The sequence below is a fragment of the Mastigoproctus giganteus genome, chromosome 6 (assembly GCF_048544385.1).
Source record: "Mastigoproctus giganteus isolate SK-2022 chromosome 6, ASM4854438v1, whole genome shotgun sequence".
In the NCBI taxonomy this organism is placed as follows: Eukaryota; Metazoa; Arthropoda; class Arachnida; order Uropygi; family Thelyphonidae; genus Mastigoproctus; species Mastigoproctus giganteus.
The window spans coordinates 238,139,681-238,158,187 of NC_143580.1; the positions used below are offsets into that span (position 1 = coordinate 238,139,681).

Sequence of the window (18,507 nt, forward strand, 5' to 3'; positions counted from 1 at the left end):
GTTCTTTGAATGCTTCCCATTTTGAATTTGCTGTTGGCAATATCATCAGTTGATCCCACTGTATAGGAATTTAAATACTGTCTCAGTCCATTGTAGTCGCCTTTACGAAAGCAATACCCCTTCCCTTTACCCCTAATGGTAGTTACCTCTTTGAGTAACTCCCACTTCAGCACACTGTGATCACTGCCACCAAGTGGTTCATTTATCTGCAGATTCTTAATGCATGAAGAATCACTACTGATAATCAAATCAAGAGTATTACTCCCTCTAGTTGCCTCCCGAACATGCTGATGTAGAAAACAATCATCCAATAAATCCACAAAAGCCTTGCTACTGTGTGAGTGACCAGCCTCCAAATTCCAGTCAATATCTGGGAAATTAAAATCCCCCATTATAAGACTCTCTGATTTACTGGCCCACTCTATTTCTCCGAACAGTTTCTTATTATACTCATCAGAGTCATTAGGCCTATAGCACACTCCTACTCTCAATTTTGATCTCCCAATGCTTATGTCACACCAAACTGACTCGACACTGCACTGTCCAGCGATGTCGACTGGCTTCACTTCCTTGGATTTTATGTGTTTTTTAACTAATAGCATAACCCCTCCTCCCTTCCTATCCTGTCTATCCTTTCTGTAGACATTTTACTCCCCAAATTCCAGTTCTGCATTTCTTATATCTGTGTGACACCACGTCTCTGAAATCCCCACAATATCTGCCTTTGATGTTTTGAGCAATACCTCAAATTCATCAAATTTATTTACTAAACTCCTAGCATTGGTGTACACACAAGTATATATGCACCTGTTCTTTTTCTTAGCTACCCTAACACAACCCATGTGTTTACTTGTACCCCAATGATTCCCAGCAGTCTCTGAAATATCCTGCATCTTATTTTCCAGGCTGCGGCTCATTCCAATAGAAGCAGTGCAAGAATCACTTTCACCTCTGCCAGTGGCTACTGTTAATCTATTAGTCCTTGTATCCCCCCAATCTAGCAGTTTTCCGACCCACCTAACATTGCCTCGATAGCATCAGCAAACATTCTTGCACCCTTTCTATTTAAGTGTGTCCCATCCCTGTAGAAGCAGTCTCTCCTGTTAACAAGTACAGACCAGGCTGAAAAAAATTCTACCCCTTGAGCCCTGCACAATCTTTCCAGGGCCGAATTGATTGACAGGGCTCTCATCATATACTCCCTCCTATCGTGTCTGGGCAGAATTGCAGACACTTTCAATTTCAACCCTAATTCACGGCTTTTTTTCATCAGTGACCTGTACTTGTCAAGTAATTCCGCCGGTCTCCTACTCTTAATGTCATTAGTGCCAACGTGTACAACTATATCACCTTTTGTGCCCTTAAAAGATGATATCCGCTCTACAACGTCATCAACTTTTGCCCCTGGCAGACATACCCTGGTCCTATTCCACCTATCCTTTTTACAAAGCATGTTTCCCGTTTCCCTGACAATAGAGTCACCAACAACTACTAGTTCCTTTGGGACCAGCGCATTCTGCCTTGGGGGTTGCCGCTGTGTTCCGCGATGACCAAGTGCAAGCTCTGGCATTGGTGTGGGCAGCTGAGAGCTTGATGGGCCCCTCACTTGTAATCCTTCGAGGGCATCCACCCTATCCTTCAAGCTCTCATATAGGCCCATAACAACGCTGAGTTGTCGCCTTATCTCCTTACACTCCTTGCATCGCACACACACAAAGACATCCCCCATGGCAGTATCATGTCCCATACTTGACTGCTCCGCAAACATCAAGCAAATAGTGCATCTTACAAGGCTGTGATTCAGAGGACAACTGCCCCCCTCAGTTCTCCCCTGGGCCACAGCATTCCCATTAGCTTGATAGAGGTGTATAAAGCCTTGAATGGTTTGAGCATGCTCAATGCTGATGGGATTCTTCCTCTAGCTCAGAATAATCACCTGAGAGGGCATAAATTCAAATTGAGGAAAGACAGATATAGGATAGACGTGCAGAAATTTGCCTTTAGCCAGCGGGTGGTTGGTTGGTGGAACAGACTTCCATCCCTTGTCGTGGAGGTTGATAGCCTAAATAAGTTTAAGGCTCAGCTGGACAGGTATTTTGAACGAACAGAGGGGTGAAATGGAAGTGGGTTTTTTTTTTTTTTTTTTTTTTTTTTTTTTGGCTGATGCTGCATAAGCTTGCTTTCTTGCATCAATGACCAAGCTACAAGAGGTGAAAATAGACTTGACCTAATTCTGTCTTCTGGTAAATGTATAATTGATGTACCCCCCCGAAATGTTCTTTCCATCCGATCATAGCCCAATTGCAATGCTCCTAATGCTACCGTATGTGGACTTCAATGTCAAGGAAAAAATTAAGAGTCAGCTTGTCACTTCGCCAGCCTTTCTGGACCCAAATAAATGCTTATTTGCTGCCAGCTGTATCCCGTGGGAATGTCTACTCAAATGTGATGCCTTATTTGCAACAACTCTCTTAACCAGTTGGATCAACTCTATTACAGAATTTGCGGCTTCCAAAGTAGTAAGGATGTCATCAAAATCTAAAACCTGGTGGAACACTCGCCTAACTGCATTGTTTAAACTAAAGCAAACTCTGCACAGAAAATGGAAACTGTCTAATGACACACAAAATAGAATTAACTACTCGAGGGCCAGAGCAATATTTAATAGGGAAAAATCTAGAGCAATCAACCGCTACATGAAAGACACACTTGACAGGGGAAAGCTACCTCGTTGCACACATAAGTGACACAAATCAGGGGCTTGACAAAGAAGCGTGGATGGACCACATCAGCGGATTCTCCAGCATATATCATGAGTCTCAAGTCAGGGAGTTTGAGTGGGATCAATTAGTTGACAATGAGATGGAGTCTGTTCTTATCACTAAAGAAGCACTAATACAGAGTATTAACTCCCTCAGGGCAACTAAGACAGCTGGAGTTGATGAAGTCCCCCCCCCACTACATGGTAAAGTCAATGATATACAGGAATTTTGATTCCTCTGAGCTCTCTTCTCTCTCATTCACACACACACACACACACACACACACACACACACACACACACACACACACACACACACACACACACACACACACACACACACACACACACACACACACAGCTATTCTTAATCTTGTCTAGTTTGGCATTAAAAGAAATGTGAGTGAAATTATTCTTTTAAGGATGAAATCCTTTATTCTACATTCTACTTTAATCCTTTCCTTTGTATAAACCTTGTCTTTTCAATAAATGTGTGAAAGCAGTTCAAGATAAGTATGATGTGTATTACAATTGGCCTGCATTCAAATCTCCACTTTCATTTCCTGTGTATACTGCAGCTCGCATTGTGAAGCAGTAGTAAATCAATCCAAACTATATTTGGAACAGCCTATGAATATAAAACTTGCTTATTTATCTAAACAATAGTCAAGCATTCTGGTATGTTGCCAAAGCTATTGGCCACAAGTTTTGCCCATCTATACTTCCACTTGTAAAGTCTGTCGGTTCTCATTACCCTCTCATCTAAAGATAAAGCTGACTTACTAGCATTCTACTTTTCTTCTAACTCTTGTATTGACAGTCTTGGAAAACCATCCCCTGCCATTCTCAGTACTCTCCATTCAGTTCCTTCTTTGGCAAGAGACCAGAATGCTCGTCTACCATTAGGGCAAGAAGCAAGTTTTCTACTCTTAATGTGTTCAAAATCTAGTTTGGACTGATTAATAACTACTTTACAATTGTTTCAAGCTTTGATCTAGGCAGAAAATGAAACTGAAGAATGGGAAACAAGCCAATTACGATATGCAACATTCTTCTCTTGAACAGCCTTAGCACATTTATTGGAAAACCAAGGTTTAGATAAAGGAAGAGATTTTAAAGTGGGGTGTGGGATAAAGGATTCCATTCCTACAAAAATAATTTCACTTACACTTGTGGGATAAAGGATTCCATTCCTACAAAAATAATTTCACTTACACAATTTGAGCAAACTTTGACATTTTGTCAAAGTTTGCTCAGAAGTTTTGAAACAGTGATCGACCAAGGAAAAGAAGAAAAGAAATCTCGCAGGTCATCCCATTTTGCATTCTTGTAATGCCAAACAACACGAGGTTAGAAATAGCCATGAGATAAAGGCTCCATTGGAGAAGAGACAATCACCAAGTTCTGATCGGAGGTGCCTAAAGGACCACTCACTTCGACCTTGTACTTAAACTGGTGTTCAAAAAAGTGCCTCATCCTTTAAAATTGTAATTGTCATCTGAATAATGTAAGTATATGGCAATATTTCTTACAGATTGCATCAGATAAGATTGACATGTGTAGGAAATGATTTAATATTGCTTCAGCTGTTACTTTCAGCTATAAAAGCACGCTCTGCAAGGTTTGCAGTAATTCCTTGCTTGTTAGCATTAACATTAGTAGAGGCATATGATGCATGAAAGCAAGCTTATGCAACATCAGCCAAAAAAACAAAAGATAATAAAATGCTCCCATTTCACCCCTCTGTTCACCCCGCCGAATTGTGTCAGGATGCCAAATTACATGCAGTTGCTTTACGTGAGGAAGGATGTTTTTCCCATCATATTGCTTATAGAATGTCTTGTAATCAGTCGACAGAGAGTATATTTCTTTCCAAACTCAAGAATACTAGTCCTGCTGATAGGGAAAAAAGGAACTGAACGCAAACGAGTCTGTACGCCAAAACAGGACCGTGTTTTTATGTGCTTATGCCTTAAAAACCGTAAAGCTTCTTCGTCTTAGCTGAAAAGAGAATGGAAAGAACATACAGGAGTGGTAGCAAGTGCAGTAACAGTCAGAAGACACCACTTCTAAAATGGACTCTTCGTCCCAAGAAGCCCCTCCTCACACAAAAAATGAAAAAAGCCCGATTAATTTGGTGCAAGGAGCATGCCAAATGGATCCCAGAGCAGTGGAAGTCAGTTATTTTCTTGGATGAGAATAAATTCACCTCGCTGGAGACTAGGCACCAGCGAGGTGATCTGATAGAGGTGTATAAAGCCTTGAATGGTTTGAGCATGCTCAATGCTGATGGGATTCTTCCTCTAGCTCAGAATAATCACCTGAGAGGGCATAAATTCAAATTAAGGAAAGACAGATGTAGGATAGACGTGCGGAAATTTGCCTTTAGCCAGCGGGTGGTTGGTTGGTGGAACAGACTTCCATCCCTTGTAGTGGAGGTTGATAGCCTAAATAAGTTTAAGGCTCAGCTGGACAGGTATTTTGAACGAACAGAGGGGTGAAGTGGGTTTTTTTTTTTTTTTTTGGCTGATGCTGCATAAGCTTGCTTTCTTGCACCAAATGCCTCTACTAATGCTAATGCTAATTCAACCTGCATGGCTCTATTGGGAGACAAACAATTTGCCGTAGACATGGTGAAGAATACCATCCAGACTGTATGGTGTTTACAGTGAAATTCCCTACTAGCCAAATGATATGGGGGTGCATTTCGTATTGCAGAGTAGATCACCTGCCCTTTATAAAAGGTTCCGTAAATGCCAATGGATACCTGGCTATATTGGAAGGCAAATTGCTGCCAACCATTAGAGACCATTTCAACCTGCCAAGTAACTGCATCTTTCAGGACAACTCTGCTCCTTGTCATGGGGGGGAGGCAAAATGTGAAAGTAGGCACTTCTGTATTTACTTTAGCTTCATTTCTGCATTAGAGGTTCAACGGTAATGTGTTTGCATTTGATACAGGTGATAAAATAGTTGTAAGAACAGTCCATTACAACTCTTAGCTGGACAGGAAACAGCCCGGATCTGAATCCTATAAAGAACTGTTGGAATCGTGTGGAATCTGCAATTGTCAGAAAGAAACCAAGGCCCCTTCGTCTACTTCAGGAAGCCATAATTCGTGTTTGGAACCACGAACTATCAGTTGATAGTTCTTCAGAAATTGATCTTGTCAATGCCTCGACGGTATGCCGTTGTCATCAGGGCCAGAGGCGGCTCAACCAAATATTAGTTTGCACCTGATGAACTTTTCATTTTGTTTTCAATTTAAAATGATAAACTAAAGCAAATTGAGGACTTCTGATCATATTTCTTCCAGAGCACCAAATTGTCGTATTTACCAAAACTGTTGTTTAAGGTTGCAAATGCTCATTTTAGAATATTTTGAGAGCACTTGTCAAATATTACTTAGCTTTGCCTTAACTTTAATAAATTAATAAATATCTTTTGTTTATATTTCTAATTGTGATGCTAGTCATTAAATGCAACATACTCAGCATCCCGACCAGATGGGTTTGTGTGAGTAGAGAATGGAAACCAGCTGGAGTTGTGAACATTAAAATCACCAAGGAAAATTACCTCACTGTTAGGAAATTTGTAAAGGGAGAGAGTCAAAGAGCTCCAAGTGATTAGTGGAGTTGGGAGAACGGTAGAGATAACAGATGAATTTGACAGAATAAGGTAGAGAGATTTTAAGCCTTAAAAGGTCAAAAAGAGGAGTTCCAAATTACCAAGTCTCTAACAGGGAATGTCAGAATGGACATATGCACAAGTATCACCTTTGAGACTAAAGGAATCATATAGCGAATAATTTGGGCAACTGAGATGAGCAGTGGTTGGATCAACCGATAACTGATATTCTGTCAGAAAAAGTACATGGGGTTTGGCAGACTCAAGTGGAAATGGACATTGTTGAGATTAGAATTGAGACCATGTATATTTGTGAAATGGACTAGGAAGTGTTTGGGAGGTTTAGATCTTTTTGCAGATAAGCTTACTCTATTAGTTTGACAATTCATGGTGTATTCAATAGTAAGACAAGTGGGAGGGATACGCTGTATGAAGTAATGAAATTTTTGGCCATATTTGGGTATATTCTTCCCATACACATGGGAAGAATATACCCAAATCCTTGACATAACGTGGCCTTGACAATGCCCCCCCCCACACACTACTATGACTCCCTCCAGTCATTATCTGGCAGAATAGAGGTAGCAAGATTATACACTAGCTGAAGCCTCCTTGAGAGTTACCAATAGGTTCAGTCCAATGTACTAACCAGCGGCTGGCCTGCGAACACCATTTTAGAGCTGTACCCTTGAAATGTAAGGAAGTTTGGACCTCGCCATGATGTCCATCATAACCTCAAAAGACATCAGTCATTCAGCATGATAGTAGAGCTGGGGAAGGTTTGACCAGAACTGGTCTCTGGAGACTAAACATGGGTTCCACCACTTCAAGCCTCCACTAAGCAATGTGGTGGTATTGCACCAGTTAATGAGAGTCATCTACCACCTAGTATTGCCTGGTAACACAGAGGGGTGGCATTCCTCCATGTGGTGTGGGCACCACACCTCAACCCCTGCTTACATTGGTTCACACCTGGGTGGCTACCCACAGTGTGCTTGCACATGGGACTGATATCCAGGATTACTAACAGTTCCACCATCGAAGGTGTAAACAGGAGATATGGCTATCACAGACCGACCGGACTTTCCATCAGTTCCATCAGCATTTTAGACTCCCAGGTAGCAAGTACGGCTTGTCTGGCATATTTGAGAAAATGTCTGCGACAACCACAAGTACCATATACTTGGATATTAGGAAGGCTTTTCATACTGTTGCATATAGGAGACTGCACAGATTGGAGCAGTGTAGCAATAAGGGCAAGTTGCTGCTATGGATAAAGGGATGGTTGAGTAAGAGATGGCAGAGAGGGGTAATAAATGGACACTGCTCTACGTGGACTAATGTGATTAGTGGATTTGCCCAGGGTTCAGTGCTGGGCCCACTTTTGTTTGTGTATTTATTAATGATATCGATGAATGTATATCAGGCTTATTGTCTAAGTTTGCAGATGATACAAAGATTGGCAGGGTTGTTAATGATAGTAAAGACAGTATGCTACTGCAACAGGATCTAGAAAAGTTAGGTAGATGGTCTGAGAGGTGGCAACTGAAGTTTAATATTGACAAACGCAAAGTACTGCTTGTTGTTGTTGTTGTTATTTGGTTTTTAGGAGCATTAACAACTAAGGCCATATTGCTCCAGGGATATGCAGTGGTCATTCCCTGACCTTTCTGCATCCTCCGTATTTGGTGGTCACGGGCTCGGACCCACGTCTAATCAAGAAGCGTGTGCTATGCACTGCTGCTCCTGCCCACTAGGCTATGGAGGCACTTAAGTACTGCATATGGGTAGCAGCAATCCAAGAAAAACGTACCAACTGTGTGGTACTACACTCCGGGAGGTGGAGAATGAAAAAAGCCTGGGGGTAATTGTACAGTCAGGTATGAAGTTCTCTGAGCAGTGCAGACGGACTGCCAGAACAAGTCATGGAGTTATGTCAATGACAGGGAGGTGATTATACGTTTGTATAAGGCAATGGTGAGGCCACACTTTGAATACTGCATACAAGTCTGGAGGCTTCATTTTAGGAAGGATGTAGAATTGCTAGAATGAGTGCAGAGATGGGCAACAAGATTGGTGATGGGAACAAAGGGGTGCCCTTACGAAGAAAGGCTGAAGTTCTGCAAATTGCAGCTTCTGGAGACTAGGCATCTGATTGAGGTGTACATGGCCTTGAATGGATTGAGCATGCTCAATGCTGATGAGATTATTCCTCTTGCTCAGATTACAAACCCGAGAGGGCATAAACTGAAATTGAAGAAAGGCTGTTGTAGAATAGATGTGCAGAGGTTTGCCTTTAGCCAGCGGGCAGTTGATTGCCGGAACAAACTTCCATCTGTTATTGTGGAAGTTTATAGCTGAAATAAATTTAAGGCTGAACTAGACAAACATTTGGAGTGACTGGACGGTGAAATGGGAATTTGTTTTTTTTGCTAATGTTCTATAAGCTTACTTTCTTGCATCGTATGCTTCTGCTAATGCTAATATAAACGCATGTTTTCTTTGTTTACTTAAATATGACAAGGAAGGGAATGAGTCATTGTTCTGCTAGATATGAATGGCTTATCTCTTGATGGTCCAGCTTAGGATACTGACATAATGAATTGGTATTTTTACATCTGCATTCACATATCATCAATTTTTTATGGATGGACATGCCAAACGTTTATCAAATTCTAACAGGAACTAAATGATTCTGCGACAACTGAGACAAAAGTGGAAGAGAAACTAGCATTAGCATTAGTAGAGGCATTTGATGCAAGAAAGCAAGCTTATGCAGCATCAGCCCAAAAAAAAAAAAAATTAATTAATTAATAAATAAAAAAAAATAACCACTTCCACTTCACCCCTCTGTTTGTTCGAAATACCTGTCCAGCTGAGCCTTAAACTTATTTAGGCTATCAACTTCCACGACAAGGGATGGAAGTCTATTCCACCAACCAAACACCCGCTGGCTAAAGGCAAATTTCCTCACGTCTATCCTATATCTGTCTTTTCTCAATTTGAATTTATGCCCTCTCAGGTGATTATTCTGAGCAAGAGGAAGAATCCCATCAGCATTGAGCATGCTCAAACCATTCAAGGCTTTATACACCTCTATCAGATCACCTCGCCGGTGCCTAGTCTCCAGACACTGTAATTTGCAAAACTTAAGCCTTTCTTCGTAAGAGCACCCCTTTGTTCCATTCACTAATCTTGCTGCCCTTCTCTGTACTCGTTCCAGCATCTCTACATCCTTCTTGAAATGAGGCCTCCAGACCTGTATACAGTACTCTAGGTGGGGTCAGACCATTGCCTTATACAAGGGAATAATCACCTCCTTATCCCTGCTAGAAAAATTCCTATATATCATCGACAATACACCATGAGCTACTCTTGCAGCCCATCTGCACTGCTCAGAAAACTTCATATCTGCCTGCACAACCACCCCCAGGTCCCTTTCATTCTTTACCACTGTCAGTGTAGTACCACAGAGTTGATACGTTGCTCTGGGGTTGCTGTTTCCCATATGTAGTACTTTACATTTGTCAATGTTAAACTTCATTTGCCACCTCTCAGCCCATCTGCTCAACTTTTCCAGATCCTGTTGCAGTAGCATAGTGTCAGTAGTGTCCTTGACAACCCTGCCAACCTGTATCATCTGCAAACTTGGACATATACCATCATCAATATCATTTATAAATACAGAAAACAATAATGGACCCAATACTGAACCCTGAGGGACTCCACTAATAACATTAGTCCACGATGAGCAGTGTCCATTGATTACCGCTCTCTGTCTTCTCCCCCTCAACCACCCCCTTTATCCATAGCAGCAATTTGCCTCCAATGCCACACTGCTCCAATTTGTGCAGCAGTCTTCCATGTGCAACAGTATCAAAAGCCTTTCTAAGATCCAAGTATATAATATCAAAGTTATTCCCTGCATCCAGTTCTTTTGTGACTGCATCATAGTATCCAATCAAATTGGTCAGGCAAGACTTCCCCTTAACAAAACCATGCTGTGTCTGAGCTATAACTGAAGTCTTGTCTAGATGATCCTGCAGTGCTTCTTTAACCAGTGCCTCCATTAATTTTCCAGGAACAGAAGTTAAACTAACAGGTCTATAATTACTTGTGTTGCCCTTTGATCCTCTTTTGTGAATGAGGGTCACATTTGCACATCTCCAGTCCATGGGTACTTCTCCTGAGTCCAAGGAAGCTCTCATAATTATGGCTAACGGTTTGCTTACTTCCTTTGCTGCCTCCTTTAATATAACTGGATAGATCCCATCCATCCCGGGTGCCTTTTTTATGTTTATCTTCAGCAATTTCTCCTCCACTTTACTCTCAGTTATTACAAGATTCTCTAGCTTACTGCCAGAGTTGAATACACCTCTGGCATTCCCCTCGCTGAATAACTCCTCATGTGTGAATGTCGATGCAGAATATTCATTCAGTTTGTTAGCTACCTGAGCAGGATCATCAACAGTTGACCCATCGATATCAAGTGGACCAATCTGATTCATCCCCTTCCTTCTAGAGTTTACATAAGTAAGGAACTCTTTGCTGTTTTTCTTTGCATCCCTTGCCAAGGATTTCTCGTAATCTGCCTTCGCCTGCCTAACCTCCTTTGTAACTTGGTTACAGATCAACTTGTATCTATCATAGGCTTCAGTGTCACGTGTTAATTTGTATTTGGAAAATTAAATGCACTAGGCATAATCCTTATGGGTTTTGATAATTAACTATATAATATCGGTGTAAATACACCATAGTTAACCCATAGATTTGAGCTACGATTGTAGCGTAGAAGGCATAGTTTTAATTGTATCTCATAATGTGGTTGCCTTCACAACAAGATAGCTACTATTGAATTACTTCAAATAAATAACGCTTCTCTAGTAGAGAAGACTACTGTTATTTATTTTCAGCGTACCACCACCCAGACGATCGTTTCGAAGCTTTTTGGCTTCGTCATCAGTGGGATGACCTCAACTGAGATGGCTTGTTGTATTACCTACCCGCCCACTGATGATATTTGAAGTAATTCAATAGTAGCTTATCTTGTTGTGAAGGCAACCACATTATGAGATACAATTAAAACGATGCCTTCTACGCTACAATCGTAGCTCAAATCTACGGGTTCTATGGTGTATTTACACCGATATTATATAGTTAATTATCAAAACCCATAAGGATTATGCCTAGTGCATTTAATTTTCCAAATACATTACCACCACACCCTTCTGGCATCTCTCATAATGTGGATATAACTTCGTAACTGAGATGGCTTGTTGTATTACCTACCCGCCCACTGATCACGAAGCCAAAAAGCTTCGAAACGATCGTCTGGGTGGTGGTACGCTGAAAATAAATAACAGTAGTTTTCTCTACTAGAGAAGCATTATTTATTTGAAATAATTCAATAGTAGCTATCTTGTTGTGAAGGCAACCACATTATGAGATATAAATAAAACGATGCCTTCTACGCTACAATCGTAGCTCAAATCTATGGGTTAACTACGGTGTATTTACAACGATATTATATAGTTAATTTGTATGTATCCCATGCATTTTTCTTCTCTGCCATATGTCTCATTAGTTCATCTGACATCCATTTAGGCCTAAACCTTGAACAATATTTCTTAGTTGGTATGTAAAGCCTAGTAGCTTCCAAGATAAGTTCTTTGAATGCTTCCCATTTTGAATTTGCTGTTGGTAACATCATCAGTTGGTCCCACTGTATAGAATTTAAATACTGTCTCAGTCCATCGTAGTCGCCTTTACGAAAGCAATAACCCTTCCCTTTACCCCTAATGGTAGTTACCTCTTTGAGTAAATCCCACTTCAGCACACTGTGATCACTGCCACCTAGTGGTTCATTTATCTGCAGATTCTTAATGCATGAAGAATCACTACTGATAATCAAATCAAGAGTATTTCTCCCTCTATTTGCCTCCTGAACATGCTGATGTAGAAAACAATCATCCAATAAATCCACAAAAGCCTTGCTAGTGTGTGAGTGACTAGCCCCCAAATTCCAGTCACTATCTGGGAAATTAAAATGCCCCATTATAAGACTCTCTGATTTACTGGCCCACTCTATTTCCCTGTAATTTCTTATTATACTCATCAGAGTCATTAGGTCTATAGCACACTCCTACTCTCAATTTTGATCTCCCAATGCTTATGTCACAACAAACTGACTCGACACTGCACTGTCCAGCAATGTCGACTGGCTTACTTCCTTGGATTTTATGTATTTCTTAACTAATAGCATAACCCCTCCTCCCTTCCTACCCTGTCTATCCTTTCTGTAGACATTGTACTCCCCAAATTCCAGTTCTGCATTCCTTATATCTGTGTGACACCACGTCTCTGAAATCGCCACAATATCTGCCTTTGATGTTTTGAGCAATACCTCAAATTCATCAAATTTATTTACTAAACTCCTAGCATTGGTGTACACGCAAGTATACATGCACCTGTTCTTTTTCTTAGCTACCCTAACACAACCTATGTGTTTATTTGTACCCCAATGATTCCCAGCAGTCTCTGAAATATCCTCTGAAATATTATGTTCCAGGCTGCGGCTCATTCCAATAGAAGCAGTGCAAGAATCACTTTCACCTCTGCCAGTGGCTACTGTTAATCTATTAGTCCTTGTATCCCCCCAATCTAGCAGTTTTCGACCCACCTAACACTGCCTCGATAGCATCAGCAAACATTCTTGCACTCTTTCTATTTAAGTGTATCCCATCCCTGTAGAAGCAGTCTCTCCTGTTAACAAGTACAGACCAGGCTGAAAAAAATTCTACCCCTTGAGCCTTGCACAATCTTTCCAGGGCCGAATTGATCGACAGAGCTCTCATCATATACTCCCTCCTATCGTGTCTGGGCAGAATTGCAGACACTTTCAAATTCAACCCTAATTCACGGCTTTTTTTCAACAGTGACCTGTACTTGTTAAGTAATTCCTCCGGTCTCCTACTCTTAATATCATTAGTGCCAACGTGTACAACTATATCACCTTTTGTGCCCTTAAAAGATGATATCCGCTCTACAACGTCATCAACCTTTGCCCCTGGCAGACATACCCTGGTCCTGTTCCACCTATCCTTTTTACAAAGCATGTTTCCCGTTTCCCTGACAATAGAGTCACCAACAACTACTAGTTCCTTTGGGACCAGCGCATTCTGCCTTGGGGGCTGCCGCTGAGTTGCGTGATGAGCAAGTGCAAGCTCTGGAATTGGTGTGGGCAGCTGAGAGCTTGATGGGCCCCTCACTCTTAATCCTTCGAGGGCATCCACCCCGTCCTTGAAGCTCTCATATAGGCCCATAACAATGCTGAGTTGTCGCCTGATTTCCTTACACTCCTTGCATCGCACGCACTCAGGAGCGTACGCCTCTGGCATTCCCCTCACTGAATAACTCCTCATGTGTGAATGTCGATGCAAAATATTCATTTAGTTTGTTAGCTACCTGAGCAGGATCATCAACAGTTGAACCATCGATATCAAGTGGAACAATCTGATTCATCCCCTTCCTTCTGGAGTTTACATATGTAAAGAACTCTTTGCTGTTTTTCTTTGCATCCCATGCCAAAGATTTCTCGTAATCTGCCTTCGCCTGCCTAGCCTCCTTTGTAACTTGGTTACAGATCAACTTATATATATCATAGGCTTCTGATAGATATCAACTTATATCTATCATAGAACACGTGTTAATTTACATGTTCCCATGCATTTTTTCTTCTCTGCCATATGTCTCATTTGTTCATCTCACATCCATTTAGGCCTAATCCTTGAACAATATTTCTTATTTGATATGTAAAGCCTAGTAGCTTCCAAGATAAGTTCTTTGAATGCTTCCGATTTTGAATTTGCCGTTGGTAACATATACAGTTGGTCCCACTGTATAGAATTTAAATACTGTCCCAGACCTCTGTAGTCGCCTTTATGAAAGCAATAACCCTTCCCTTTACCACTGATGGTAGTTACCCCTTTGAGTAAATCCCACTTCAGCACACTGTGATCACTGCCAACTAGTGATTCCTCTATCTGCAGATTCTTAATCCATGAAGAATCACTACTGATAATCAAATCAAGAGTATTACTCCCTCTAGCTGCCTCCCGAACATGCTGGTTGGTCACTCACACACTAGCTTTGCTAGTGTGTGAGTGACCAACCCACATATTCCAGTCAATATCTGGGAAATTAAAATCCCTTATTATAAGACTCTCTGATTTACTGGCCCACTCTATTTCCCTGTACAGTTTCTTATTATACTCATCAGAGTCATCAGGCCTATAGCACATTCCTACTCTCAATTTTGATCTCCCCTTGCTTATGTCACACCAATGCATACTCAATGCCGATGGGATTCTTCCTCTTGCTCAGAATAATCTGAGAGAGCATAAATTCAGATTGAGGATATACAGATGTAGGATAGATGTGCGAAATTTGCCTTTAACCAGCGGGTAGTTGGTTGGTGGAACAGATATCCATGCCTTGTTGTGGAAGTTGATAGTCTAAATAAATTTAAGGCTCAGCTGGACAGGTATTTCGAACGAACGGAGGGGTGAAGTGGAAGTGTTTTTTTTTTTTTTTTTTTGGCTGATGCTGCATAAGCTTGCTTTCTTGCATCATATGCCTCTACTAATGCTAATGCAAATAAATTTGATGCATTTCAGGTTTTGGTCAAACATCAAAGGCAGATATTGTTGGGACATCAGAGACGTGGTGTCACATTAATTAATTTAATTTAATTCATATCCCCGGGAAGAGGGAGTACACCACTCCCTCTTCCCGTGGTGTCACACAGAAATAAGGAATGCAGAACTGGAATTTGGGGAGTACAATGTGTACAGAAAGCATAGACAGGATAAGAAGGGAGGAGGGGTTATGCTATTAGTTAAGAAAAACATAAAATCCAAGGAAGTAGAGCGAGTTAACATGGCTGGACAGTGCTGTGTCGAGTCAGTTTGGTGTTGACCTAAGCACTGGAAAAGCAAAATTGAGAGTAGGAGTGTGCTATAGGCCTAATAACTCTGATGAGTATAATAAACAACTGTACAGAGAAATAGAGTGGGCCAGTAAATCAGAGATTCTTATAATGGGGATTTTAATTTCCCAGATATTGACTGAAATTTGTGGGTTGGTCACATACACCCTAGCAAGGTTTTTGTGGATTAATTGGATGATTGTTTTCTACAGCAGCATGTTTGGAAGGCAGTAGAAGATGGAGTAATATTCTTGATCTAATTATAAGTAGTGATTATTCATGCCTTAAAAATCTGCAGATAAAGGAATCACTAGGTGTCAGTGATCACAATGTGCTGAAGTGAAATTTACTCAAAAAGGTAACTGCTATCAAGGGTAAAAGGAAGTGTGTTTGCTTTCGTAAAGGTGACTACTGTGGTCTGAGAAAGTATTTAAATTCTATACAGTGGGACCAACTGATGATGTTACCAACAGCCTAATTCAAAATGCAAAGCATTCAAAAAATTAATCATGGAAGCTACTAGGCTTTTCATTCCAACTAAGAAATATTGTTCAAGATTTAGGCATGTTTTTATCTAGTTTTCTTGATTTGCAGGTTGTATGCAATTTTACATTGTCAAGCAGAGATTGTCTTTTTTCATAAGCGATGTATATTTAATTCTGTTTTTATTTATATTTAAAAATGTATTTTCATTTTATAAATTTGCTTTTGAGCACTAGCATAGAAGCATAATTCAGATCTTTCCAGCATTTATTATAACTGTCACTTGTTTGTCACTTGGGCTCACCACTTCAAGTCTTGAATAATCAAAGTGGTGGTATTGCACGAGTTGATTTGAGTCATCTACCACCTAACGTTGCCTGGTAACACAGAGGGGCGGAAATTCTCCATGTGGTGTGCACACCGTGTCTCAACCCCTGCTTACGTTGGTTTGCACCTGGGTGGTCACCTCTAGTATGCTAGATGCCATATTTCTTTACTTGCACATGGGAGTTTATTCCTGCAGTTACTAACAGTCAAACCATTGTGAAGGTGCAAACAGAGGATTTGGTTGTCACAGAATGATTGGACTTTGTCAAAATTAGGTATGCATGAGTGGAGTGTCACCTGAATATCAGTTCCATCAGCATTTTAGACTCCCAGGTAGCAAGCCCAGCTGGACGTAGCTGAACGTCTGTGACAGCCTCAAGGACCATAATTGTTTATTGCAAGATGTTCAGTACTATTTAATAAATATTTTTTATAAGATTTTAAAATATTTTAATTTATAAGATTTTAAAATATTTTAATTTATAAGATTTTAAAATATTTTAATTTATAATAATTACAAAATTAATTTTAGTAAAATTTGTTTTCCTTTAAAATAAAATCTGTGATCATTTTCATGTTTAGACTCCGATAGGCCAAATTAATATGAGGGATGCCAGAGTAGAGGAAGTTGTTCATGTATCTGACAGTGATGAGGAGGATCAAAATGACATGTCAAAATCTGAGTATACAATTGGCATTTTCCCCAATCATCAGGGACCAACTTACTTGTTAATGGCAAGCAAGCAAGAAATGGTAAGAATGCATTTTTATTTTGCACATGCATTCTTTGCATGCTTATTGAACATGTGATTTTGGCTGAGAGCATTTTTTAAATCATTCACTGATATAAACAAAAATATTATTCAAACTATTGTTTGTTAATAATAATTTAATGCTCACATGATATCTGTTAATGCAACTTTTTAAAATTTTTTTGGGAATAAAATCAGAATATTCCAAAAGGTGTATCTGATTCCCAAACACAGCTTTTAGGAATCCGATATGCCTTTCCCCCACCAATATTCTCTAAATGTTATTACAGTATTCTTTCATTTTGTTTTGATTTACTCTAGTTATGAGAAGTTAACTATTTTTTGTTTGTATCTTACAGATGAGCAAATGTATTTTTTTTTTTTTTTTTTTGGAATTAGTGGTAATGTTCAATTACTGCTCAACCCTACACCCTCATCTACCTTTGGGGGAGGGTAGGAGATGAATGGGGTATGAATTATAGGTATTTTGTCTGCAGCAATGGGATGTTATAATTTTGTTCTTTTTACCTGTGGTGTAATTTTTTTCCCCCAAGAGGATTTCTGGATGAAAAGCTTAAAATTGAGTAATTAGGATGTAATAGAAGATAACTAAAAACATGCATACAGCTGAAAAAATTCTCAAAAAAAAAAAAACTTCACATAACTAGGTTAATTTATGCAAATCCTAAATGCTATTAAAAAACATAATCAATAAATCTCTTCAACATAAACTAGAAATTGAACTTTTTAAAAAAACAAATTAATTAATATTTGTTAAATGCTATGGAGGTAGATGTGTTTCAATTTAGGAAATGAGACAAGGGCTAAAAGAACACAGAAGACTGTATTGAAAATCTTAAGATTTTGATATAATACAAAGAAATTATTTATCTAAACACACTAGAATCAACAGCTGAATTTACATGTGGGGGCTTTCTTCCATTTCTTTAAGCATAACATCACAGGGGATATTTTAAAATAATTTTGACATAATACAAGAATTAATCTAAAATCTAGATTCAATAACCTATAACTGAATTTGCTAGAACTGGGTTGCAGATTTTTCCCCATTGTGAAGGTGCAAACAGAGGATTTGGTTGTCACAGAATGATTGGACTTTGTCAATCATTCTGTGACATTAGCAACAATGCAGGTATTTTAACATAAAGCTAGCATTTTAACCTGATTTTCTGTAGCTGGGAAATGTTTTCATAAATAAACAAATTTTACCTTGGAGGGAAGGCTAAGTCTCTATAAATATTTATCTCTGTCTTCATACATAGAAAGCTGCGATGTGTACTGCAATGAGTGAGCATCCAAAGATGGCTCACATAAAGGCTATTGAAATTATGTTCAATTCCATTGATTACTTGCCAGTGGTTATACTGAAGACCTTCCCTTCTGTGACCCATGACACATACAGTATAGTGCAGAACCTGCAAATGCTATTTCCTTCCTCCTAGCAAACTTGGCCAACCAATAAAGCTAATTTTATTAGCAGGGTCCTGTTTGATCCTGAGATGAATTATCATTGGGTTGGGAGCTCCCTCTGGGTGCTGGAAATGCTAGGT

The 18,507-nt window shown here is 39.9% G+C and overlaps 1 protein-coding gene across 1 annotated transcript in view; it reads left to right on the forward strand.

The window, feature by feature from the left end:
• The window catches only part of LOC150085112 (pleckstrin homology domain-containing family H member 1-like), a 919,142-nt gene that overhangs the window by 759,050 nt on the left and 141,585 nt on the right, over positions 1-18,507 (forward strand). The window contains exon 18 of the mRNA XM_090376468.1: positions 16,767-16,937. Within this exon, the coding sequence (XP_090232594.1) occupies positions 16,767-16,937 (171 nt within the window). The remainder of the gene's footprint in view (positions 1-16,766; positions 16,938-18,507) is intronic.